At 23.7% G+C, this 27,995-nt stretch overlaps 5 protein-coding genes across 5 annotated transcripts; 2 read left to right on the top strand and 3 right to left on the bottom strand. All coding sequences in view use genetic code 6, as the record gives it.

The window, feature by feature from the left end:
- Positions 1-331: 331 nt before the first annotated feature.
- On the top strand, positions 332-2,590 carry TTHERM_00028640 (YraL family S-adenosylmethionine-dependent methyltransferase, putative). The gene is made up of 3 exons (XM_971767.2): positions 332-1,309; positions 1,425-1,664; positions 1,717-2,590. Exons 1-3 carry the CDS (start codon positions 371-373, stop codon positions 2,239-2,241), a joined length of 1,704 nt encoding a protein of 567 aa, XP_976860.2. The 5' UTR covers positions 332-370; the 3' UTR covers positions 2,242-2,590.
- Positions 2,591-3,125: 535 nt separating this feature from the next.
- On the bottom strand, positions 3,126-10,713 carry TTHERM_00028630 (cation channel family protein; the record flags this gene model as incomplete). Its single annotated transcript, XM_971766.2, has 19 exons — positions 3,126-3,738; positions 3,811-3,987; positions 4,050-4,476; positions 4,603-5,160; positions 5,216-5,378; positions 5,439-5,599; positions 5,665-6,036; positions 6,089-7,148; positions 7,296-7,487; positions 7,544-8,058; positions 8,122-8,269; positions 8,338-8,506; positions 8,563-8,617; positions 8,668-8,936; positions 8,996-9,259; positions 9,521-9,624; positions 9,671-9,751; positions 9,948-9,986; positions 10,078-10,713. 19 exons carry the CDS (start codon positions 10,711-10,713, stop codon positions 3,126-3,128), a joined length of 6,003 nt encoding a protein of 2,000 aa, XP_976859.2.
- Positions 10,714-11,353: 640 nt separating this feature from the next.
- On the bottom strand, positions 11,354-18,899 carry TTHERM_00028610 (cation channel family protein; the record flags this gene model as incomplete). The annotated part of the gene is made up of 21 exons (XM_971764.2): positions 11,354-11,789; positions 11,848-12,024; positions 12,083-12,506; positions 12,560-13,096; positions 13,193-13,355; positions 13,428-13,573; positions 13,626-13,997; positions 14,066-15,059; positions 15,116-15,289; positions 15,347-16,185; positions 16,241-16,388; positions 16,446-16,611; positions 16,677-16,737; positions 16,792-17,060; positions 17,167-17,424; positions 17,484-17,539; positions 17,595-17,684; positions 17,776-17,814; positions 17,932-18,242; positions 18,322-18,449; positions 18,625-18,899. The coding sequence occupies 21 exons, from the start codon at positions 18,897-18,899 to the stop codon at positions 11,354-11,356; spliced, it is 6,063 nt and encodes a 2,020-aa protein (XP_976857.2).
- Positions 18,900-19,819: 920 nt separating this feature from the next.
- Positions 19,820-22,597, top strand: TTHERM_00028590 (NOL1/NOP2/sun family protein; the record flags this gene model as incomplete). The annotated part of the gene is made up of 10 exons (XM_971762.2): positions 19,820-20,337; positions 20,396-20,450; positions 20,503-20,583; positions 20,640-20,765; positions 20,852-21,095; positions 21,149-21,394; positions 21,501-21,691; positions 21,742-22,128; positions 22,179-22,238; positions 22,295-22,597. 10 exons carry the CDS (start codon positions 19,820-19,822, stop codon positions 22,595-22,597), a joined length of 2,211 nt encoding a protein of 736 aa, XP_976855.2.
- Positions 22,598-23,457: 860 nt separating this feature from the next.
- TTHERM_00028580 (transcription elongation factor spt5) lies at positions 23,458-26,605 on the bottom strand (the record flags this gene model as incomplete). Its single annotated transcript, XM_971761.2, has 8 exons — positions 23,458-23,855; positions 23,915-23,984; positions 24,041-24,427; positions 24,490-24,872; positions 24,951-25,455; positions 25,532-25,899; positions 26,211-26,361; positions 26,531-26,605. 8 exons carry the CDS (start codon positions 26,603-26,605, stop codon positions 23,458-23,460), a joined length of 2,337 nt encoding a protein of 778 aa, XP_976854.1.
- Positions 26,606-27,995: the final 1,390 nt, after the last annotated feature.

The following is a 27,995-nucleotide window of genomic DNA, read 5'->3' as shown; positions in this document are numbered from 1 at the left end:
TAAAAATACTACCTTAAATAAATGCTTATTATTAGTAGTAACTAACCAATTAAAAATTATTTAATCTTAGAGAAATGAGTCGTTTTGTAAATAAAATACTCAAATACAAACTTTATAATTCTTGAAATACTTTGCTCTTTTTTTATAGAAAAGTTAAAAATTATATTTTTTTATACCAATAAGGATTATAAATGGTAATACATATCGTTTGATGCTTTGTTTATAAAAGCTTATAAATATTTCTAGCTCATTCATTTAGAGGCTAATTAAAATGAATGAAGAAAATATAGTGTTTGGATTAGTTTAGAATATAAAAGATTTCTTTGTTAATTTAATTTTTATAGTCAAAAGTAGGAGAAGCCAATAATTTATGTTTAGAAAAATTCTATTTAGCAGTTTCTAGAAAATAGAAGTTAGAAGCCAATTCACAAAACTACAAACCTTAGCAAAAATATAAGAATTAAAAAATCCAATTTATTTATTTAAAAGGTAAAATGGCACTCAATATAAATAGATCCTTTAATAATTGAGTAGAAAGAGTGCTTTTAGCTTTTGCTAATAAAAGTTTAATACTGATGATTATATAGATATAGGCGGAGAAGATAATTAAGATTCATCTTAAGCAAAAGTATAAGGAATGTTTAAAGAAAAACCTTTTGGTACATTAACTATATGCCCAACTCCTATTGGTAATTTAGGTGATATATCAATAAGATAGTATTAAGCTTTACTAAATGCAGATGTAATAGCATGTGAAGATACTCGTATTACTGGTATGCTGTTTAAATTAATAAAGTAAAAAAAGATCAAAGAATCTCTTCATGAAAGCTTCGGTGTTGAGGATCTAGGAGAACTTAAAGAATAAGCCAGCAATAGTAATTAGAAAGAAGATGAGTTCGATGATACTTATCTATTGGAAAGCGATTAGATTGATAACTTAGATGTTAATTAAAGATTAACTCGTGAAGAACGTATTAAGTTGAAAATTTTGGAACTTAGACAAAAAGCTAAACAAGTTTTAAAGTAAGAGGATACCTTAAACATCTTCGATGAAAGCTATGAAAACGATGACCCATTCAGCAGATAAGGAGACAATTCAACTTATGGGCTAGAAGATGAGTTTATTAAATATCTCAAAGCTAAGATTATGCAATCTAAAAAGTATAAAGGTAGAGGTATATTAATTTCATATCATAAGTATAATGAAGAAAATAGAATTGCTAAGCTTCTTAAAATTATGAGATATGGATTAAATATTACTTTGGTTTCTGATGCTGGTACTCCAACTATTTCCGATCCAGGATACAGAGTAAGTTATTACATTTCAGTTATTCTACTAGAGTAGATATTTATACATTCAAGCAAATTATTATTGTTTATCAAAATATCAAAATTACTTCAATAGAAATTATTTAAATATTTAGATTGTAAATAAATGTATTGAAAATCATATACATGTTGAAGCTTTACCTGGTCCTAATAGTGCAATTACAGCTTTGTCAAAGAGCGGTTACCCAGCTGATAGATTCCATTTCGAAGGGTATCTTCCTAAAGTATAATCAGAAAGAGAAGAAAAACTTAATAAAATGAAGTAAAGTGAACTCACGAGTGTTTGCTTTGAGAATGTAACGAGATTATCTAAAACTCTTCTGTCTATAGAAAAAGTAATCAAATAAATTATTTTTGTTTCTAAAAATTAAAAAAATTTTAAAATAGATATTTGGAGAGAAGCAACAAATATTTTTATCATTTGAAATGACAAAACTGTACGAAAAATATTATCGTGGAGAAGTTAGAGAGTTATATGAATTATTGAATGATCCAGAAAAGATAAAGTAATCACATTTAAAGGGTGAGCTAACGATGGTTATTCCACCTTACCTCCCTTAGTATAACAAAGAATTAATAGAAGATTAGTTTAAGAAAGATAAAAGAAAATATTATCATATGGAGTGGGAAGATGAAAATAATTAGAAATTTATTTAAGTAGAACCTAAAGTAATTGCATAAATATTAAATGAAACTCTTGAAACTACAGATTAAGACTTAGCAAATTTATTAAGCTAAATCCTGAGAATATCTCGTTCAAGAGCTATGTCCTTAGTTGGAGTAATCAAACATTAGTAAAAAAGAACCCGTAGTTGGGATGAATTCATAGGAAACTATACTGAAGAAGTTAAGAGAAAAGAAAAGAAAATGAAGAAATAGTCATAACAAAGTGAGGAATAAAATATAAAATGAGTTAAATAAACAAAATATGAACTACTGACTGAATGAATGTCTTTCTAACTAAATTAGCAATCTAATTATAATCAGGAGCAAAAATAAATTAAATTTTTTGAAAAATAGCTTCTTTATATTTTGCTAAAACAATTTTTGAAATATTAAAAAAATTTAATAAATAAAATAAAATAATTATTTGTATTTTTATGGTTAAAGTTGTATATAATTTAATATAAGATTAATCCTAACTTAAACTTTAACAATAAATCATAAAATTAATTTTCAATAAATAAATAGATATATTTTATTGAACTTTATTAGTTATATTTGAGTGAGTAAAATTAACATAGTGTTAATTTGACAGTGGATAAACTTATGAATATATTTTAATTTGACTCTTTTGTTAAGAAGTTTAATATATTTTTAAAGATATTTAAATAAATTTTTAGAATATTATTGTACTAATTGAAATATTTATGAATGAGTTTGTCTGAAATAATTCTAAAATCAGTAGTATATATTAAAAATTTTACACTATTTTTTTATTATTTCTAGATTCATTTTTAAGAAGGATTATTGGATATTTAATTTATTTAATTTCGAAAAAAGTATGTAAAATTATAAAGTGCGTTTATTTTAATATTTAACTTTTATTTATTATTTTTGAAACAATTTTTTAGTGCTTTTATTTGTTTAAAAGCAAACAAAATAATAAATTATCATTAAATAAATAAATTTATTTTAATGATTTTAATAAAACAATAATAAATTACTTGGCAATCAAAGTATATTTCAATACATTAAAATAAAATATAATTTAATAAGTTATTATAAAATAAATATTTATCAAGTCTTATTTTGATTTTTAGCTTTATATTTATAAGTTTACTATTACAAATATATCAAAGTTTTTTTATTTTTTCACTTGGAATATCTATTTATTCTGTTTATTTAATTGGTCTGGAAGATAATGAATCTAACTAGCCTTAGCTACTTTAAGATGACTTTTAGAGATTGAAATTAGAATTATAGTAGTTATTTGTAATATTATAATAATTAATTATATTTATATTTGAATCCTTCACATTTTAAACATTTGCGAAATTTTTGTAAGAAGATTCTATATTTTTTTATTTTAGACTTATGCTCTCAAATTTATTTGAGTAAATTTTGTTAAAATCATGTTATTAAATGCTTTCGAATAAACCACTCATTAAATTAGGAGTTTCTTAAATTTACTTTTCAGAGAAGTGAGATGATCCTTCAGATTCATTTTGCTTATCACTATCTTGTTAACTACTTTCTCCTTCACTCGATTTTTCACCTGTTTATCTTGCTGTGGCAATGTTACTAAAATTACTGAATATCTATTTTTTTCCATGAGGTTTTATGATAGATTAAGCATCTTCCTCCTAGTCTTTTTAGCTTATTTTTATAATACTATTAATATTCAAACTCCTATAAGACTAGTGGTATTCATTAAGTTTTTCAGCATATTGAGCAGGATTTTCTTTCCTATTTTTAGAATAAAAAAAAGATTTAAATAATTTATAAACAGAAAATATATGAAAGTTAGTTGTTAGTTACTTTATTTTATAAAGATGCTTTCCTCTTTCCATCCAATTTTTTATTCTTCTTTAAATTATAACAATTACAGCAATATCACCACTCTTTAAGTGACTTTTATGGGCAACAAATTTATTTTTTTGATCTAACTCTTAATAGAATTATTCGATTCTTTTAGGGTCTTCCTATGGTCCACCTCTATTGAAAAAATGAATAAATAAATGTTGATGAAAAATAAGAAATAAAAATAAATTTTTTACGGTAAAATTCCAAATCTTAAAAAGAGAGAAACTTATGTCATTTAAATAACAACATCGTGGAATCTAAATCCAAAATAACTTTTTCCTTCTTTATTTGTATGCGTATACAGAGGAAGCTACAAAAATTTAAGGAAGTTTTTCTTTTAAACAGGATTGGAAATATCAGCTTCATCAACTCCATAAAGCATTGCGATTCTAAAGCTAAACTCCCAAAAATCTTCATAATTAATGAATCCATAACCTTATTTATCATATTCAGACCATAATTCTTTAATTTTACTTAATTGATACTTGCTCATAGCTGTATTTTAACCAATAATTAATTCCAATAGCACTGCAATAAATAAGTTCAAGATGATCACACTTACAAATAGATGGAAACTAAAAAAATAGATATAACCCCAATATGTTCCGCATCCATTTAATCCTTTTTATAAAATCAGGAAGAAATAAATAAGTTTTAAATCTGAAAAAATATACTTAAGTACTAGTAAAATTAATTGAAATTCCTAAAAAATTTAATATCAAATAATTGAATCAACAATAAATTTACCATTATTTATATAGTCATCATAATTAGATATGGTCTAGCAAACAAAATTAGGCTATTGCTATCTAACAGCATCATTAACAACATAAAACCACTATTCTCCTGATGCTACTCTGATCAAAGTAAAAACTGCGGTGTTGAATGTCTTGAAATGCTAATCATAACCATTTAAGGTATTCTAAACTTTAATGAATGGGAATATTTGCATACCAATTAAAGCATACATATATATTAAATAGAGAAGTAATCCAGCTACAGGTGCTATTTCTGGGAGGATGTAGAATAAAATATTCAGAGTCTTTTTTACAATTGTGATGGTTTTTGCTAATCTTAAAACTCTGAATACAGATATGAATTCCATACAAAGGACTATTTCTCTGTGATGAATTTTAAAATCTTTCATATCTAAAGTTCCTTACATAATCAAGTAAACTAAAGACAAACTTACCATAATTAATTCAAATATTTAAAATCTGCTAGCAAAAAATAAGAATTTTTCAGTGTAAATCTTGAGACCAATTTCAATGATATAAATGATCAGAAACAGCTAATTTAAATTAACTATTTTATATTAAAAAACAATAAGTTAATTATATATCTTAATTCATAACATTACGTAAAATTTATTCATATAAATCAGGTGCCCTCCAGTAGTTAAGTGCAAAGCAAATAGTGCTTAGTATAATACATGTATCCATACACATTTTATAATGTTTGTGATTTATTAAAATATAGAGATAATGACGAAGGTAGTCTTGTTCTTTAGTGGGTTTAGAGTACTTTTTTATTAATAAAGTAAAAGATTACTATGTAGAAAAAATCATATGTAATTTTATTACCACTTTTGGAGCTCGAGTGTCGTAAATGCTTTTTTTGATTTCCATCCATTCAACAACTTCATCTCCTGCATCAATATGCTAATGTAAATCAAATCTAATTTTTGTAGATTGTCTTTCAAGTTTAGTTGCATCTTTTACATGAACAATTTCTTACTAAAGAGCTATTTTTGATTTTGGTAAAATTTAAAAATTAACATTTATTTTAATCGTTTCAATCAAAATTTACCAAACTTCTTTTTTATTTCAATATATTTCTCAATCATAACTCCTGTGAATGCATTGAAGAGCATAATATTACCGAGAATGAAATAAATGATAAAATAGACTGACCACTCTTTTTCCTGATTTTATTGAGGATTTAAATCAACTCCTCTTGCATCATTAGCTTGGCCCATAAGTATACTCCACCCCTCACATGATGCCATAATAAAGAGATTAAATAAACTAAAAAGAACATTATCCCAATTTTATAAATTATTGAGCCAATCTCCTCCTTCATCTAGACAATCTTGCTTAGAGTGAATGCTTTCAAGTTTTTCTCTTTCTAATGATGCACAGTAATACATTTTACCTTTGAGCTACTTCATAGGTATTATAGCTTGTTTAAATTTAAAATTTAAGAAATAATTAAGAGAATAAAGAATGCATACCAAAAACGATTAATATACAGAAAGTAAATAATAAAAGTCTCAGGATTGTAGGAACAGATTATGACAAAGAAACTAGCATAACTCTCACACCGACAAAATATTTTGAAAGATGGAACAAATTGAGAGTTCTCAATGTTCTAAAAATTACATAGTCTGGGTAAACAAGCAAGCTTATAATTTAAGTTATAAGCAAAAAGAGATCATAAATATTCTTAAATTATCTCATATAGCTATTAGGTCCATTTAACAAGAATCCTCTAGCTATTATTTTAATCAAAGCTTCAAAGAAATAAATAACCATAGTAATCATCTCCAAAGCTCTAAGAGTCTTAATTTTTGTTGAATTTGGATCATCTAAGCGACTTTGTGCAGCTAACAAAGCAGTATTTGCAACTGTTAAAAATATCAAAAAGTTAATAAAGTATGGAGAATTTTCAATTCTGGAACAATACTACATCAGCAAAACATAACGCTTATTCTAAAATATATTAAGCTTGTAATTAGAAAGCCTTAAAATGAATTTATTCTGTATTCCAGGATGATCATTTTAAGGTAATGGAGTTTAAACTTCACCAAACTTGTGAAATTTTTTAATTGCATTTTATAATTTATCAACAGATTCATGGATACCTATATTAGAATTGTAAAGGTATTTTAAGTAAGTTTTAATAAAAAGAGCTCTCAGTAGATTCATGACTAACATAGTTCCTGTGAAAACTACAATAACCCAAAAAATTGCTACATACTAACCTAATGACCTCATATAATAGTACATTTAATCAGCCCATTCATCATTTAAAATAATGAGCATTATAGCTTCAAAGCTATCTAAAAAGGAATCATAATTAATTCTTGGGGATTTTCCTTCTGATTTGTCATGAGCTATCTCTTCATTTGCATCAAAGTATGCATAAAATGCAAACAAATAATTACCAATCAAAGCAAAAAGCACACAGTATGCAATAATAATTAAAAAGTAATAGCTTAGCTTTATAATTGATTATACAAAAATCTCTATCAGATATTAAACAGTTTTTAGATATGGATTATAGTTTATAAGCTATTTTTTTATTTATTAAATGGAAAAAATGTTAAAATAAAATTCAAAAAAATTCTAATTTAAATCTATTTTATTTAACAAAGAGCATAAGAAATAAATTAATAATTTATTTTAATTTAAAGTAAAATATTTGCAATAAATTTTTACCTAAAAAATTCTCAAAATTTCAATACTTTTAGCCGTTTGTAATCCTCTTAGGCTTTCAGACTCTAAAGGATTTTCAAGACCTTCACATAATCTAACTAAATAGTAAATGTTGATTGAAGTAATAACCATGACTATTATGGAATCTAAAACATTTAACCAGCTTTTGAAATAATCCCTTTATAGTAATAATACCTATTTAATTTAAAAATAAAAAATATAGAGCAGATTAAAATTATTCTATGATTTACTTTAAAAGTAATTTCCATGATAAAAAGTAAATTTAGACAAAGCTAAATTATAAGATAAACATCACTCTCTGCTTGAGAAATTGGATACCTATCTAGAGTAATCACAATTATTGAAATTAAAATATAAAATTATGATATAAACTGGTAGGCGAAAGACATGTAAATTTTCACTAATAATGGAGGATCTTCAAACTCTTCACTTGAAATTTAATTTTATTATTCTCCTGCATTATTAAGCTCATTATTAACTGATATTTATAAGTTTGAATTTGGCTGCTAAGCATCTGAAATCTCGTTTTTTTAACTTGATCCAATTTTCTTAAATTTACTTGCTATTGATGCAATAAGTAAAACCTTTTTTTTAACCTAGCTTGCATTATTTTTTTCTTATTATTTTTATTCTAAAATTTTCTTCTTTTCATTTTCTTTTTCTAGCATAATTTTAGACATTTCATTTTCAAGATTTCTTAATTTAACTCTATTTTTTTATTCTTGCTTTTATGCGATAATCAGCTCTATTTGAATTAAAGTTATAAAATACTTATTATTATATTAAAAAGAAATATAAATTTTATTACTGTATTCTCTAAAATTTTTGATGCCTTTCTATAACTAGAAACTATCATAAAATATAGCTAGAATCATATTAATTAAAATATGAAACAGGAATATACATGCGGAAGTAAAGTAAGCGCTAACAAACAAAGTATTTACATATCTCCAATACTTTTTTAAATTTATAAATACATAAAATTGTAAAGCTATTTGTTGATCTTTTCTATAAAATATTTTACAGTGAATGTAATTCTACTCCAATTCATAATAAAAGTTATATGAATTATTGTGAGAAGCGCCTTGAAAAAATTGTCAAAACTTATAAATCCATATGCCATCTCTGGGATGTCAATTTCTTCTTTGTTATAACTTAAATCATAATCATACGGGGAGCGACAGTATGTATCACTTTTTTAGAATATAAATTATTTATTAAGATATTTAAAATATAAAAACTGTTATACCCTGGACATGCCCAGTAACCACACAGAAATGGGACATCTTCTGCGACTTACCAAACTTAATTTATATTTTAGCTATTTAAAGTATAATTTTAAAAATAATCTTACTTTCAGAATTTTCAGGAGGGTTAGGTGTTTCTCTACACCTGTATTCAAGTGATCCTTTGAATATATTTAGACCTAAAATTGTAAAAAAAACCATAAAGATAAAGAGTCTAATTATGCTTTCTCCAAGTAAAGACACAGATCTAATAAATCTCTCTAATTATTTTTTGTATGGTTTTATATGATATATAAGCTTAAGAGGCCTAAGCATTCCTAAAACTCTTAAAATAATAGAAAAAGCATTTAGAGATCCAGTAAAACCTACTATAACGCTTAATTGAAAAAAATGTTTACACTACAAATATTTTCTAAAATATTTAGAATATTTTACCTAGATAAAACACTAAAAAAATTAAAAAGATGCCATGGATTTTTAAAAAAAGCATTTTTTTATTTCCAAAATCCTCTGTATATTATCTGAAGGATTATATCACTCACAAATATAAAAGAGCACGAAAATTAAATAGTTTCAGCAAAAGTACTTCTCAAGTTACTGTTCTCAGTGGCTCCTGTTGGTCTTCTACTGCTATAATCATCAACCATAAACGCTAGCAAATTTAGTAATGATAGAGCTATAAAAAAGGTGTTATACCTCCTAATAAATTTAAATAAACATAAATAATTTAATAAAGAAATAATCTAAATTTTAATTATTTTCTATATAATTTAGAGAATTTTATTGAAAATAAAATAAAAGAAGAATCAATAATTATTTGAATTGATGTAAAATTTTAATTAATTATATTTAATTCACAATAAAAAAATATATATTTGTAAAATTATTAAGTTTTTTAAAAAAAAGAGGTATGAATGGGTAAAAATAAATAAATTAAATGAACTTAAATGATTTATATACTTAGATTTAAGAAAAATTTTGAGATTATCCTTCCAATGCAGTTATTCTGGTGGCTTTTATGACTCCTCTGGCTGTTCTTTGACTTATTAGGAATCTTCATCTAACTTAAAATATTTATGAGAATAAAATTTAGGAAATTAAAAGGTCTACGTTTTCTTGTATAATTTCTTTGGTTCTATTTTTTGTTTATCGAAAGGAAGTCTTATCTACAAATAAGGGATTGATTATACTCTATTTATAGAAGGTTTTTAAAAATTAATCTAAAGAATAATTGAAATCTAATAAGCTTTATGTAAATCTATCTCTTTTATTTCGCTCTTTCAGCAAGCAAGAAGTAATATATAAAAAAAGGTAAATTTCACAATGTTATAAAATAATAAATAAACTAATAAATAATCAGTAAAACACTATATTGTATTCAAATTACTGGCTTCATTATCTAGAATGCTTCGTGCTCAAGGATACCCTAGTAGAATTTTAATATAAAAATAGTTAGAATCATTTAATATTTTCAATAAATAATGATTGATATATTCAAAAATAACAATTAAACACACATTTTCTAATTTGATTAAATCTTTCAAGTTAGTAGCAAACAAGAAATTATCATCATTCTTAGGAGACTCTTCTTTATCTTTTATTTCGTTTATTGTATTTTATTCTTTTTGATCTTTCAATACAACACCTCTCTATGTCAGCTTTCGTATTGTTGATCTAAGAACAACTTAGTTGTGATCTTCTATATCTATATCAGAGCTATTAGGTACAAATAAGGATCTTCTCTATTGCTTATTATTTTTAATTTTTTCTTTATTATCATTTTATTCATTTAATTTCGTGTTTGCTGGAAGAGTATTTTATTTCGATACTTTTTTGGTAGATTCAAATTCCTATTCTTCGCATATTGATGGTTATTGTTTTTATCTAGTTTTTGAAAAAAATCCTTGCGTTTGAGGGATATTTATATCACTTTTTAACTCACTTATTTAACTTTAGAAATTAATTCTTCCATTTGATGATAGAAATGATAAATAATCGTCATCTAAATCTTCGTTATTTCTTTTTGTAAAATTTGCATTATTTTTTAATGCTTCTATTATTCCACCCTACTGATTAAAATGGGGACTCATTTAATTTAGTGAGTCGAATTAAACATGTGGACTTTTAACATTTCCTGTAAGAGAGGCATCCATAGGTTAGATAAAATGTATATTTATAGATGCGTTTTATTTAATTAATTATCAAATTAATTATTTATACACTTTTTAGATATATAATGTGTTTGGGTAAATGCACTCTTACTTTAAATAGTATGAATAAATACAATAATAAAAGCTTGGAGAGTAAAGTATATATTACGATGTTAATTGAATGTATTCATCTACAAATAGTACATATTAAAATATAAATTATAGTCACATAAATAATTTATTTGAATGGTTAAATTAATATAAATAATTTGTTATTTTAGTTTTAACAGTTCTCACATACATACATGCACATTATAATTTGTTCATAATTTTATTTTTTTACCTTAAAGCTTTGATTGTCGATATATCATAATACGCAATCTTTAAAAAAATTTAATTTGTTATTGAATATTTAATTTTTTGAAAAATTTTTTACATAGTAACTCAAGTCGATTGATCGTTTAATTATTTATAAAATTTATTACATTATATTTTGAATTGTCATTTATTTATTTTATTAGAATTTTAAAATAATTTATTCTGCATATTATTTTAAGATTCATAAAATTAAAGACTATCTTTAAAGCGCAATCATTACTACTAATTATTTTTGAATTTTCTATTTCAAGAGTAATATATTTTTTCACTAAGGCTTGAGTTTAGTATTATTTTAAGTAAAGTACACTGTTTTTAAAACCCTTGCAGTTGTCTATTAATTATAGTTAATATTTTCATCCACTTATTTTCGGTTAAAATTTTCTGATATGTCTGAAAGCTGTGAAGAATCGTCCAAATTTTTTGGATATTTTTAGTCAATTTCTTCATGAAAGTTATAAAAGTTATTCTGCTTTGTATTATCTTATGCTGTATGGAGACTTTCTTATTTATTATCATTAGAATTTTTATCTTCTTATCTTAACTTAGACAATTCTTATGAATTATTTTTACTTTATACTTAAAGATCTATAGCTTTGAGAAATTTATTAGCTATCTATTCTCGATTGCTCAACTATTAGTTTTCATAAACAGTATTATGGTGTCTTTTAATTGTCTCTTCATAAGCTTCAGGTTTTTCTTTTCTAATTGATAATTTTATTTACATTTATTTCAATCATTTTTCTTTAAATATGAAATTACTTTATTTGATATAGTTCTTTTGCTGTTCTCATCCATTGCTTTATTTTTCTTTGGATGAGAATAATAACAGCAATATCTCCGCTTTTTAATGTTGAAATTTCTCCTACAAACTTAGTTTATTAGTCTAATTCCTTGTAAAACTAAGTAAGAATTGTCTGACTCTCCTCTTTTCCTCCTCTTTTATTAGAATTTAAATTAATTTGTTTGAATATTTTCTTGAATTTATTGATCTTACGGAAGTATTCCATATTTTAAAAATAGTGATATCTAAGTCATTTTCACTACAACATCATGGAATCTAAATCCAAATATACTACCTTCTTTTCTTTACTGTACATATATAGGCAAGGATAAAAACTTTAAAAAATTTTTCTTTTGATTAGGATCTAACAAATCATCCTTTTTAACACCATAGATCATCGCAATACGAGAAGTAAATTACCAAAAATTGATATAATCAATGAATCCATATCCTTGATGATCGTATGTTCTCCACAATTCTTTAATTTAAGATAGTTGGTATTTACTAATAGCTGTATTTTGAGTTTTTATTAGCCCAAGTAAAACTGCAATAAATAAATTGAAAATAATAACACTCACAATTAAGTGAAATGTAAAAAAGTAGATGAATGCCCATGTCGTCCCACAGCCAACCAATCCTTTATCATAATCAAAATTAATAAAATATTTTAATAAAATAAAAATTTTCAACCATGTTCTTGGTAAGATTCAAAGTCAGAAACATCAAAGCAAACAAAGTTAGGTTGCTGCTGTCTCGCAACATCAGGTACAATATAAAACCATTACTCTCCTGAGGATATTCTTATCAAGGTGAAAACAGAAGAAGTGAAATTTTTGAAGTGTAAATCATACCCATTTAAGGTTTGTTGAGGCTTTATAAATCCAAATAGATTCATACCAAAAAGCGCATAAATATATATAGTGAAGAAGTATACGGCTGCAATAGGAGCTACCTAAGGTAAGATAAAACCCATCATACTAAAAACAGATCTTATAATCGGAATTGTGTTAATTAGCCTTAAAATTCTAAATACTTCCAATAATTTAAAGTATATGCTTTCATTACCAGATTCATTAGTGATTCTGTAAATAGATGGTATGCTTGATGTCACAATAATAAAAAGCAAAAACCAGTTTTCAATATATAGGAAAAAGTGCTTTCTCTATACAAATAGTTTTAACACAAATTCAAAGCAGAAAATCAAAACAATAATATCATTTATATTATCTAATTTATATTAAATTATTATTTATTTATTTAATGTCAAACAAAATAATTTATTTTTTTAATTTTAAGCAAAAATTTAATATGATGAATTATTACTTAAATGATCAGTGTATGACTAATCTATTCTGTGTACATACATACTAAATATTACAGCACTCAATATGGTACAAAAATCTATAAATAGCTCAAATAATTTGTTATTTATAAGTTTGTATATGTAAAACTAGAGCTTCTGTGTTCTATAATCTGGTTCTCCAAACTTTATTGAATAAGAATAAATTGATTAATAATAAATTAATTTCTTTATTTTTGTTTGAAAATGAATAAATACTGTTTTTATTGGTTTTGCTCCATAGATTTATCTCTTAATTTAAATCCACTCTTGTTCCTCATGAGTGATTTTTTCAGTGAATTTAAATTAGCTATATTCTTAAACAAATTTAGAATCCTTTATTGGAATAATTGATTTATTCGCAACTATTTTAAAATAATAATTTTCATTTTTATTTGTAAATGAAAGTTAAATTACCAAATTTTCCATTTATTTCATTAAACTTTTATGTCATAACTCCTGTAAAAGCATTAATTACCATCATATTTCCAATAAAAAAATAAACTATAAAAAATATAGACCAATACCTATTATACCCTTCGATTGGTTACAGGTTAAGTCCAACAGTATCTTATGCTTTATTTGAGAAATAGCTCCATCCTTCACATGAAGCAATTATAAACAAATTAAATAGACTGTACAGCATATTATCATAATGAAAATCATCCTTCACCCAGTCTCCTCCGAGATCTAAGCAATCAATTTAACTATTAACAAGCATCAATTAAGCTTGATCTATTGTTACACAGTTATACATTTTACCTTTAAGCAATCTCAGTGGTATTATTGCTTAAAAATTAAAAATAAAAATTAAATTAAATGAATCTTTAATCAATATATCTAATTATTTATTTTACCAAATACAAGAAGAAAGCATGTAGAAAAAAATAATAATTTAAATAGGTAAGGTAAAGACTGATATAATGATACTAGTATAATCCTCAAACTCTCAAAATGTTTAGATAGAACAACAATATGGAAAGCTCTTAGAGCATTAAGGATAGCCAATTTAGATGAAAATATGAATCCAGCAATATTAAGACAAAAAAGTGAAAAATCAAAGTAATTTTTAGGTTCTCTTAAGTAACCACCTTTTTAAAATAGTCCGCAAGCAATAATTTTAATCAATATTTCTGAACCATAAATACTAGTAAAAAATATTTCAAGGTTATGAATTGCGATTTTAGTTGGGTCATGATGGTCAAGTAAAGGACTATCAATAGCCATGACAATAATGTTAATGATAATAATGAACATAATAAAATTTTCAAATCTGTGATCATCTTCAATTTTTTTACAAATCTTAATTAAAAAACACTCTTTGTGATTATTTTTATGCTCGGAGTGCTGAGTCTTTGCATTCTATACTTGAGTACGCACAATTTGGTTAATTTAAGCTTCTTCTTTAGCATCATTGTGATCTTTTTGGCGATTATTAAAATGTTTCAAAAATGTATTAATAAATAAAGCCATCAATAGTTTAATTATAAATATTTCTCCAGTTGATATTACAATAATCCAATAAGTACATACATAATCTCCAATGCTTCTCATATAATTGTACATTGATACATTCCATTATTCATTTAGAATATTTAGTATAGTAGCCTCAAAGCTAGAAAAAAAATTATCATAATTTATCCTTGGTGATTAACCCATACTTTTATCCTCAGGTATTTAATCTCCATTAATAAACTGAGCTTTAAAAGCAAATAAATTCTCACCAATCAAAGCAAACAGGACACAATAAAATACAATAATAACTATAAAGTAAAAAAGTTCACAGATAGTATCATAGAAATAGATAATAAGATGATTTACAGTTCTGAAAAAAGAAGTATTTTTCACAACCTATTATTTGATAGTCAGAATTATTTCATCATTATAAATAAATGAAAAAAACTTACCTAGAATATTCTGAATACATTTATTGATTTTATAGCATGTATCCACTCCTCTTCAGAAGTAACAAATTTTCCCTAAAAGAGAGGATAATTTGTAGTAATCAGCCTAACTATCAATATAACCAAATCAATATCATTCAAGATATCTTTAAAGTAATCTAGCCTCAATTAAATGAACTTTTTATAAATAAAAAATTATTTTTTAAGTAAAATAAATACATAATTTGCTATTACTTTTGTTATTACTTCTATTAGAAAAACCCAGAGAGTAGCCCAGTCAATCAGAATATATATATTTGCTTCATCTTAGCCTATATTTGATCTATCAGCTGAAAGTACTACTATATCAAGTAATATAATCAACCTAAAGAATATTGATAATAAACCCTAAAAGCCACCTATCTGAACCCATAAAGGAGTTTTTTTCTCAAGTTTTCCTTCTGAAACATAAAAATCTGCTACGTGAATATGATCTAAGCGATGAGGAATATTTTAATTTCCCGATTTTGGGGATTTACTAGAGTTTTTCATTGAGTTATTCATATTTTACTAATCAACTGAAACTTATTCTTTGAAACTTCTGTTGTTTTCATGGTCATTTTCAATTTCAATAAAATTTTAATTAACGTTTTTATTCAATTATTCTTTTTTTATATTTTCTTTATCTTAAAGTGAATTAGTTTGATTGCTTAGTGTCGCTTTCGATGCATTCACTTGGTGATTATCATTATGTATAATTTATTCAGTGACTAGTTCAGCATTTTAAAATACATGTTCATTTTACTAATTTTTAGCATTTTGCCCTAGATTTTTCAGATGATTAAAATTAACATCATCACCTTTTTCCTCATTTGAAGGTTAAATAGCTTTTTCTTGCTTCTCTTAGTCGTTTCCTTCTAAATCGTTACCTTCATCATCTTCTTCTAAAATAAATTCTATGTCTTTAGAAATATTTTTTCTAAAAAGCTCTGCGTCTTTTGGAATGTCTTGTTTTATTTGCTTTTAATACTCTAGCTCTATATCTTTAATATTTACCTTTGTATTTTTGTTCTTTTCTTACTACTTTTAAATTCCTAAAAAATGTAAATAAGTTAGATTCTTGTAAGGTAAATTTTGATATTTATTTACTATATTCAGTATATGATTTTATTGATCTTTGTTCTTCAAAACTTTCATATAATTCTGCAAGGATAATGTTACACAAAACATAAGAAATTATTAATAAAAGTGAAAGAAAGTATGTTGCAACTATAACTGTACTAGTATGCCTCCAATACTTTATTTTTTATTATAATATTATTTCAAAACCAAAATAATTTTATATGAAATTTACCATAAAAGTTATAGTACCCCAGGAAATTATACGCGTAATATGAAATACAGTAAAATATGAACTTCCAAAATTATCAAAATCTGTATATCCATAATTCAAATTTTATATATCAGATTATTTTGAGAAGTAAGGTCTATCGTAATCATAAGGAGATCTACAAAATGACCTTTTTCAATATTTAAAAATAGTTCATTAATATTATTATTTAACAATTAAAATATAATGTAATACTCTTCAGGGCACTCCCATCTTCCGCAAAGATATGGAATTTCTTCATAAATTTACCATTCATCTATTTTTAATTTATTGAATATAAGCATATAAAATGTATTAGATAGATTTTTACCATTTTCATTAGGTGGTGGATCTGAAGTTACTCTGCACCTATATTCTACATCTCCCATAAAAATATGTAGTCCAACAATTGCATAAAAAGCCATAAAAATTAGAATTCTCCAAATACTAAGGTTAATTTTTGGTATAGAGCGAAATAACCTATCAAATTGAAGTTTAAGAGGAGTAATCATTTATAATATTCTCATAGGCCTAAGCATTGCAAATATCCTGCAAATTAAATAGAGTTTATCTGGTATCCCAGGAATTTAAGTTATACCACTAATTATTAAATATTTAAAAATCATTTTAGACTAGAATCAAATATTAAAAGTTTGATATAAAGTGATATTTACATATATTAATGAATAATTAATTAATAAAATACCTGCAAGTAATACTAATAAGGTTTGAAACTAGCCAAGGGTTTTTAAAGAAACCTCTTTTGCCCTAATAAATCCCTCTGGCAATTAATTCAAAAAATATCTCAATTATAAAGAGGAAAACTGTAACCAATTCTATTGTAGAAGCAGTACTATTTACATTTTAGTCTTCTTTACCTTGAATCTGCCTATCTTTATAATCGTGCATGGCATATGCAGCTATATTAAGTACACATACGCTAATCATAATGATTCTATAATAACTTTAATTATAAAAAATAAATAATCAAGTCTTCAAAATAGTAATAAATATAAGGTCTACATAGTTTCTATAAAGAATAATATTTCTCTTCTTAATTTCTTATATGACGAAACAATCTATTTTATTTTAACAAAGTTAATTATTCAGATTACTTAAAATTAATATACTTACTTTTGTATCATTTTTGTTTTCCTCCAGGCCTTAGTTGTAATTATTCTCTTCCTCTTCAATCAATTTTATTAAATTATAGTTTACAATATCCTATTCAAATAAATATATTTGTCAAACGGAAGAAGGAAATCATTTTTTTCAGATAAATATTATCTAGATTTCTAATATTTTTTAAATTTACTGGCTTGACTGTAGAGGGACTTTGTATACTCTTAAGGTCCTATTTTTAATTTATAATAAAAAATGATTAATTAGATAGATAATTATAGATTTCATGTGATAAAGCTTCTTCAAATTTATAAAATTACTAGATTATTTTAAGATAAATTTTTTTTACCTGTTCTATTAAAATAAGATCACTAATTGACTTTGCATATAGCACATTATTTTTCCGACCAAGATTATTAGAAGAAGGAATATTTTGCTTAGATTAAACTGTATAAGTGGGCATTTTCATATTTTTTCTAATCACATTTTAATTGTGTTACATAATCTTTTAATCTTCTACTGTTAATTACTTTTTAAAATCTTTTAAAGTGTTTGTCTTTTTTAATCCCAGTTTTTATTGAAATTTATCTTTTTCATGATTATTGTTTTGCTTTAAAAGCGTTTATTTGTATAAAGCATTCACATGTCCTTCAATTCCTTCTTTTTTAATTCAAAAAAAAACTATTAATTTTTATTTTTTCTAGTTCTAGAGAAGTTTTGATTTTTAATAATATTTTACAGTTTTCTCTAACACAGTCATATATAGGAAAATTTTATTCTTTTTTGTTTAGAAAGCTTTCTTAAGGACTCTATATTTATGATGAGTTATATGACAAAAACTCTCCACTATTAAAATCTAGCTCTTTACTTTATTTCAAAATAATTTTAATATATTCGCAATCTTAAATTAATTTAAATTGTTATAATCAATGCTATTTCAATCTTAAAAATCAAAAAACTCTTTTTTATTTTCATTTTTTTGCTAGTTTAGTCATTTTTTTTTCAAAATTTGTTGCATATAAGAATTTTATTTTGAATTTACTTCAGGAAATGGAAATTTGATTTGTCTTTAAACCTCTTTTAAATTTATTTTGGATTTTAATTCCCCTATTAAGCTTGCTCATCTATATTTTCTGCATATGAATTGTTAGAATCTTAATTTTATATTTTTAAAGGAGATTATGTTAATGCAGCTTTATTTTGATTTTATTATTCCACTCTTGCTTAACTACTACCATATGAGTTAGGAATTTCTTGAGGTTGAGGGTTATATTTATTTTAAGAAGTATCCTCACTCTTAGGACTATTTACTTTCATATATTGCTTAAAATATAAGACTAAATATTTGAAATTCTATATTAATGCTAAAGTAGGTAATAGTCTATATTCTTTTTTTTGCTTGATTTTTTTAAATAAATTGAAATGCAAAGGCGTTTAATTTATAAATAATACTTTTAAATTTTTTAATTTAATTAATCATCATCAAAAAATGGTCATACTATAAATTTACATGAATATTTATTCACTCTTGCTAATTCAATACCTTAGAAGCCAGATTCACTAAATGACCAATAGCAGCTTATTCGCTACTTAAATAATTTTACATTCATATCAAAAAAATGACATAAAAAGATAATTTGTTCATATTCTGTACTTCATTTTATTCATTTTAAACCTCATTTCATGATATTCATTCTCTATAATATTTCAAAGATCATTTTATTTTATAAATTCAAATAATTGAATTAATACAAATAACTCTCTCCCTAAGGTTACAATTCATTTACATATATACCACTAACGCTAATATAAAGTTGAGGAGAAATTAGTGAAAAACTCTATTTCAGATAAAAAAATTTTTGAATATTTTAAAAATAATTTTTTCTCCAATTTCTAAATGATAATAAGGAATTATATTTTATATGTTTTAATTAATAAAAAGCAAGAACTATTTTAATTTAATAACCAAAATATAGAAATTATACTTCTTTATAATGAATTATTAGTTTTTAAACAATCAAAGATTGTAAAATATTTTTATCCCATTAATTTAATTACAAAATATTTAAGATATTTATAACAATTTTTTTTGTATTTTTATTAAAATAATTTTGATATTTTAAAAATTAAAATTATAAAATTAATAACATTTGATTAGGTTAAATTGATATTTTATATGAGTTAAATAATGTTAAATTGCATTTTTGATTATTATTATTATTTACAAGCAAAATTACATGTGTTTATCTAAATTAAATATTTAGTTTAATATTTCATATTTTGGCATATTTATTCTACTAGATACTTTAATCAGATTCCAAATATTATAAAATTAGACTAATAAATAAATATATTTTTTAGTAGATAGTAAGTAGATCATATCAATTAATCAATATAATATTCAAAAGCAAAAATTAATTTAATACTGCTAATTAAAAATAAAATTATAAGGATTTATAAACATAAAATGCAAGAACAAAAGACAGAAATTTAAGAAGCTAAATAGCATTTTGAAGGAGAGAGAAAGGAAAAAAAGAAGTTTGATTTCAATTTTGACAAATCTCCATTTTTAGAATACTATAAGTTTATTGGATTAGTTAGCGATTAAGATAAGGATCAATTTATAAGCGTATAATAAAAATAATAGTTTAAAATTTAATATTTAACTTGAGATTCTCTTATCATATCATCATATTTTCTTATAATAGTCTGTAGACAGTACTTTGCCAATAACCTTTAGATTAAATAAAAATATGTAATCTTCCTTATTATTTTTAACTTTTTTCAACATTACATTTAAATTTTTATATTAGTCCAAATAAAGAACTTATTGATAAACTAATTTCAGAACAGTATCCTCTTTTCAAGGTTAAAAAGTGAATTTCAATGATTCATTTTAATAATTTTTGGTATTAATTAGAGAATATAATGGCTTACAACTGAATATGCTTATTAATTGAATGCTGACAAATTAGAAATTAGAAAGAATCCTGAACTGAAAGTAAATAAAATAATTCTTAACCAAAATTTAAGATTTTTAAATTTAATTCATATTAGAAATATTAAACTTTCCTGTAAGACTAAGACTGCTTAGGTAAGATTTCAAGATAAGAGCTTGTTTCTATGATTCCTGCTGCTTTGATAGATGCACAACCTAATGAAAAAATTCTTGATATGTGTGCAGTAAGTTTTTAAATTTTAAGGAGATAAACATTTACTATAAAATAATTATAAAAAATCTAATAAATACTAAAAATAAAAATAATAAGGCTCCTGGGTCTAAAACAAAGTAAATGTTGGAAAGCATGATGAAAGGAAATGAATCCTTATTATTTGCAAACGATATCAGTAAGAAAAGAGCATTTATGCTTGCTTTCCACGTTTTAAAGCTAAATGCTACATGTGCTGTGCTCACCTCAAATGATTGTACAAAATACCCTAAAGTAGAATAATTTGATAAAGTTTTATGTGATGTCCCTTGTTCAGGCGATGGGACCATAAGAAAATAAAAATGTAAAAATAATAATTTTTCTATTAGATGAATAATTAAATAAATAATTTTTTAGTAATATTGAAGAGATGGAGTAGCAAATTAGGAAAAAATTTACACTGCCTATAATTGAGTCTTTTGCTCAGAGCTCTTTATCTTGTGAAGAAAGGTGGGAGTGTAGTTTATTCAACATGTTCTTTGAATCCCATGGAAAATGAATCAGTCGTTTCTGCAGCTCTTCGTATTTTAAAACCATATGTTAAGATAATTGATGTTAAAGATAAATTCCCTGGGTTTAAATTTTCTCCAACACTTTCTAAATGTAACTAAAATTATAAATATTTATAAGGCTAGTAATACTTATATGTTAGATTAATATTTAAATCCGAATTATAAATGATAGTTAAATCAATTATATTATAAATAAGGGCCAGTTGTTTAGAAAAAAATTACTAATGCTTATTGGAGTTATGAAAGTATTGATGATGTGTATGGATTAAAAGGTAAGAAAATATTTGATACAATGTTCCCTTAAGAGGATGTATAAGGATGCTTAAGAATAACTCCTCACATGAATGATACAGGTGGTTTCTTTGTAGCCTATCTATAAAAAACAGAGGTATTAAAGATATTAGTATATATACTTTTAATTTACGATTATTATAATAGGATTTTGATGAGAGCCTTATTTTGAATGAAATAGATAGGCTGTAGTAGTATTATAACACAGAAGAAGGTACACAAGCATTAAAAGAGCTCTAAGATGCAGAATCTGAGAATAAAGAAGAAGAAACAAAGTAAGATAAAAATGAAAAAGAAAACAAAAAAGAAGATATTTATGAATTTAAATTGGAAAAGCTTATTCCTCTAAAAAGCTAAAATGAGATTTTTGAGTAGTTAGTCGATTTTTATGGATTTTAAAAAGATGATGAAATATTTAATTAATTGTATTTTGTTCCAATTGATAGCTAAGGTCTTAGTAAAAATATACTCTTAATTTCTTCAGCTATTAGAAAATTAATTTCTGAAAAACCTGATCTTTTACCTCAACTCTCTGTAAGTTCATTTTTTTAATATCAATAATAATAAAATCTTTCTACTAAAAGATAGTTAATTGCGGTTTAAAGGTTTTCACCAAAGTCAAGGACGTTACCCATCCAATAAAAGTAAAAAATTGAACTAAAAATTTAAATATAAAAGCAATTTTTTATCTTATAAACAGTATAGAATAATTCAAGAAGGTTTGAACATCTTCTTTGATAAGATAACTCACTAAAAAATAGAGCTAGAAACATATGAAGAATATCAATGGATGATAAACAATCTTCCTAAAAGATTTGATGAACTTGATTAAAAACTAAAAGAAAAAATAGATTAACTTAAAGTTGGAATTATTGTAGTTACATACAAAGGTATAAAAGATAGTGCCTTCACTGTTTGGAAAGGAATAAATATCCTCTCTATCTTATTAGATAAAGAAGAGAAAAAATTAGCTAACTTTAGTGTAGATAACAAATTATTTTGAAATAAATTTAGAATTTTCTTACTTGTATTTGTAAAATTTAGATTTTAAGTATGTATTTTATTTCCTAACATTAAATTTGGTATAAAAAAAAAATAATTTGTAGTTTATAGAAATAATAAAAAAAGAAATTTAAAGTGTAAATATTACTAAGTAAGTTTTTATTTTACAAATTTTATTTAAAAATAAATAATTAAAACAAAAAAACAAAAAGATAATGGCCTAAAAAACAAAAGGTATTTTGATTTCAATTATATTTTTACTTTTTAGTTCAAAAATTTAATTAAGCTGAAAATCAAAGTTTTGTTTATCAAATTAATATTAGAAATGTTTTGACTAAAAAATTAAAATGTACTAAAACAATTATTTTTTAATTAATAGAAAACTGCAAAAATCTTTATTTTAAATAATGAGAAAATCTAAGAATATATTTTATATATTTTTATATCTGATTTTAAAAAAGAAGTCATAAGGTCACATATCCAAAGTACACTTTTCTCATTATATTAAATGATAAAATATTTTAAGTCTTTCAATAATTAATTAAAATTATTATCAATCAAACTAAAATAATATTATCTTATTGAATATCATTCATAAATTATATTAAAGAAAGTTTAAATATTTTAAAATTATTTAACTTTTTAATATTTATTTATGATTTAAATTCATAAAAATATTTTCTTAAGAATTTTAAAAACTGTAATATAATAATCATTATGGTGGCTGAATATTTAGATTTTATCGAATAATTAATTTAAGGACAAATAATAATATTTAAATTTTTAGATAAAGTCTTTATTTTAAAAAGCTTGTAACAATAAAATATTATTTTTAATTTTAATATAAAGGAAGAAGTGTATTCAATTATTAGCATAATAAGAAGGAGAGTTTATGTTTTCATGATTGTTTGGCTAATAGATGCTTTGAGCGTTATAGCTTGGAGTCTTACCATACTCTAATTCTGTTTAGCCTTTATCAGTAGCTATAAGATCGCACTTAGGAATGAAGACAGTAATAAACTTTGAGTTAATCTCAACCTTAATTTAGTCATTTCTAATATCAGTAACAGTGCATTAAAATCCCTTATATTTACCTCCTATAATTCTCATCTGTCTACCAACATACTACTTCATATCATCTGGTTTTAAGTTGTCTTACTTACCATATTTCATATCGTAGGCAATTTTAGCTTCTTATCTCTAAATAACTGGATTAGTTGTTTGTAGAGAGACGTTGTTTATGTTTTCTACAGTGTATGCTAATTTTATGTTGTTTATTGATTTTAATTTTATTGAATTTTTTGAAATTTAATTTTACTGTCTCTGAATTTTGGATTAAATAAGAAAACTAATGACTTGTAGACATGAATGACTTAACATTGATATCCCTATTTGTATTAAAATAAATTTGTGACATAAATTTAAGATTTAATAGTTCGTTTACTGAGTATTATCCTTGCTTGATAATAATATTGGAGTTATTAGTGATGTTATTTCCCTCTGCGTTTTTACCAATATATTTTCTTGTGTCTATTTTTGTGTTTATGGAAAAAGAGCTGACGTTTTTGATTTTGCCATTTTGATCTAGAATCTTAATATAATCTTTAGAGATGTCAAGGATAAGTCCTACATTATTGAAACCAGTAAGTTTCACTAAATCTTTTTTCTTAAGGCCAAGATTTCTATCACTACTTTCATTAACTACAATTTTTTCTGCATCTTAACTTGCTTCACCTGTTATAGCTAGATCTTTTGTTCTAACTTCAATAGTATTATTATTATCTGTAAAAACTTCACACACATCACCTTTTGTGCTTAAAACCGTACCAGTCTTTATGATTTTATTAATAAAAATTAGTATTAATCATTAGTTTTTAAAGTTAATTTTTATACTATTCCTTCGCTTGTACCTGAGATTACTTTGACTCTTGATCCATCTTCAAAATACTTAACGAGCTATTTCAATGGATACTCTTCTTCTATGGATAGCTTTTTCTTTTTAATTAAAACTTTAGCTGTTTCTTTTCCAAGGGAAATGATTTTTCCCTTAAGAGTGTTGTCAATTAAAACAGGGTCTCCAACAACGAAAGTAGTTTGATTGTTGGCCATTTTTAAAAATCTGCCGTTCTGATTCATAATTTCGTCTAGTTCTAAGTGAGGATAAAACTTTTTGAGTTCTTCAAGACTCTTGAGCTATTCATTGAAGATAAGGTCTTTGCAATTGAATGTTTTATAAACATAACCACAATGTTAGAAAAGATTTGTTGACTCATTTTCTAAATTAAAAAAAATAATTTTTAGAAAAAATTTCATAGATTTTTTAAATTTTTGTTTCTGTTTGCTAATTTTTTTACCTGGTCTATATTCTTCACTAACAGCTTTATAGCATTCTGACCAATCTTTTTCATATTCATCTAAAGAAAAGAATTGCTATTCTGGTCTGGTCTTTAGAATTTCATCAACTGTTCTTGTTGGAACTACAGGCTGATTTCCAAATTTGTTGTAAGGGAATTTACCCTTCTTGTTTGCCTAATCGTCCTCAGCATCACCTTCAACTTAAACAAAGCTATCTTGATTTCTCTTTTTACTATTTTTATTCATTTGTTCATATTTCTTTCTCATATCCTCAATTCTAACTCTAGGAATCAATTTGACGACAACCCTATTATTCTTTTTGATAAAGTGGATCTAACCTATATCGTTGATGTAGTCAGAGTTTCTTGCTTTACGACTAATTCTAACAAACTAGCCAACTTCTGCGTTATATGATTCTTGCTCTTTGCCCTAGTCTTCGAATATGGCTTAAAACTCCTCAATGTTGACTAATTCAATTTTGTTGCAGTTACAGTCAGGATATTTCTAGATAAATTAATAGATGATATTGCATAAACCAATTGTAAAATTAATTAATTATTTGTTCGAATAAATATATTACATCCAAGAAATTTATGACTGCTCTTTTGTTAACACCTTCAATATAAATTAGAGATTCAACTGAAGGAACATATGAAATAGAATAAATTCCATAATTTTGCTCAGGATTTAGTTGAGCATATTTATTTAGTAGACAAATAACAACTTCTTTTTCTTTGGTTTTTCTGACTGGAACACTGAAAATATTTTAATCTTTTCTCTATTAGATACCATATTTTCTGATATTTTCAGGCATGTGCTCCATATCTATATCATCAAAGTCCAAATCATCCATTTGGGGTGGAGTTTAATCACCTCTCTGCTCGAGGTCATGAATGACTTCACTCATATCTCTTGCTTTACGCTACCTATACAAATTAGCATCTCCTTCTTTTCATATTAAAGAAAACAAATAATGAAAATTATGCTCAAACAAAATTCTAAAAAAGAAAATGAATAAATAAATTATTCTAATTTTCTCTTTATAAATTCTTTTTAATTTATTTTGTCTTGATTATATATATTAAATAATCTATGACAATATTTTTGAAGCTGCTTATTCAAAATTTTTGATTATCTTTATAATTCATAAAACCCACATAACTTAGACTTATTATATAAAGCTAGCTAGCTAGATTATTTTATTATTATTTTTCCCTAAAAACTAATATAAATTAAAAGAATTAAATAATTTTGAGTACAATTTCTTAATCTCTTTTCCTGGTTGACTTCTTCTTCCTCTTCTCCGTTACTTTCTTCGGCATCTTCTTCGAAGAATTAATTTTTTTTCTATTTTTTTTTCTTATTCTATTTCAGAGTTTTGCCCTTTCTTTTAGCATTAGAAACTTCTTCCTATTTTTTAAAAAATCAACTTCAATAATCAGAACCATTTGACAAAGTAGATGAACTAAATTTTTCTTTCTTGAATTAAAATTTGAATTTTGCTAACTATGATCATTAATAAATATCATTTGCAGATTAGTTAGAACTAAATACAATTAAATGAATGAAAAATAATAACCCCATATGAACCATCTTCTTCATCATCATAATTATATGAGTTGTTATCTTCTTCTAAAAAATCATCCTCACTCATTTTTATTTAAAATGCTATTTAATTTCAGAAAATACTCCTTAAATTTTTGTGTCTCCTTAGTTTTTTGATTTTATTATATAAAATTCAATCTTTCTAAAAATTAATTAATTATATAGCTATTTTAGGCGGATTGTAGCTTAAAAATAAAAAATCATCAAAACACAAAAATTATATATTATATACACACAGAATGCATTATTTTAGAATTCTATTTAGTATAGCAATAAATAATTATAATAGTAAATTTTTTCATAATTTTTGGCTGAATATAAGTTTATTTTATAATCTTATAAAGTAAAAACTCACTTGCTGTCTTATTCATTTGTCATAATATTAATATATTTTTCTAATTATTTTATCATTAATATTCAATAAAATGCAATATTATTTGCAGAAATTACTATTTTTATAAATTATTCAATAACTTTAAAATTAGAAAAAATATAATAGAAATTTGAAAATTCTTTTTTTGATTATTTTTTCTATTTTATTCTCCTGTTTCTATTAATTTTTAATAATTTAATCCATGCAAAAAAAAATTTTTTAAGTAAGAAATAATCAAAAGATTATTTTATTTAAAAAAAATATTTTTAATTTAAAATAAATAGACATTATTAACTTTATTTAATTATTATTATTTTAATAGAGCTATTTATTTTTAATCAGTTAATTAGAAAAATAATTTATATTTTATCTATTTTCAAAATTTAATTAAATTTATAAAAAAAGTTATGATTAATTTTAATTTGAGATATTTTTAGTAAATTAAATAATTTATATACCTTAAGCATTAATTATATCTAATTTTGAGAGTCAAAGAAAATCTGCTTAATAATTTTTAAAGATTAAAATGACATATTTTTTATACTGATTTATTTATCATTGTTTTTAAATTAAATATTATTCAATTTTATTACTAGATTATCAAATGTTAATGTAAAATAAAATTTATTTTTTTATTTAAGTTATTTGCTGGAATTTTTTAAATAACATTTTATTAAATAGATTCTATAAAAGGTAAAACATAATAAATTTAGTTTAAATATTAATCATATGTATTATTTTTGGTTATTTAATTTAAATTTAAAAGTATTTTCGTGAAATAAAAATAATCCAAAATATGATGCTAATCAAATTTATTCAGCTAAAATAAATTAAGAAGATTTTAAAAACAATCATCAGATAATTAATATTAAATAGCACATACATACATAGCTTTTAGTTTTTATTATTTAAATAGGAAAATCAACTTTCTCTGATGCATAATAGAATAGGTGAAACAATAAAGAAATAAATAACTAAATTAAAAATTGATAAGAAGTTTAATCATTATGTATGCATTTATTCATGTATGCTTATATGACTGAGGTGATTGATTTAAAGAATCTTT

The sequence above is a fragment of the Tetrahymena thermophila genome, assembly GCF_000189635.1.
Source record: "Tetrahymena thermophila SB210 genomic scaffold scf_8254667, whole genome shotgun sequence".
In the NCBI taxonomy this organism is placed as follows: Eukaryota; Ciliophora; class Oligohymenophorea; order Hymenostomatida; family Tetrahymenidae; genus Tetrahymena; species Tetrahymena thermophila.
Note: the sequence above shows the minus strand (reverse complement) of the source record. Positions and strands in the feature narration are given on the sequence as shown.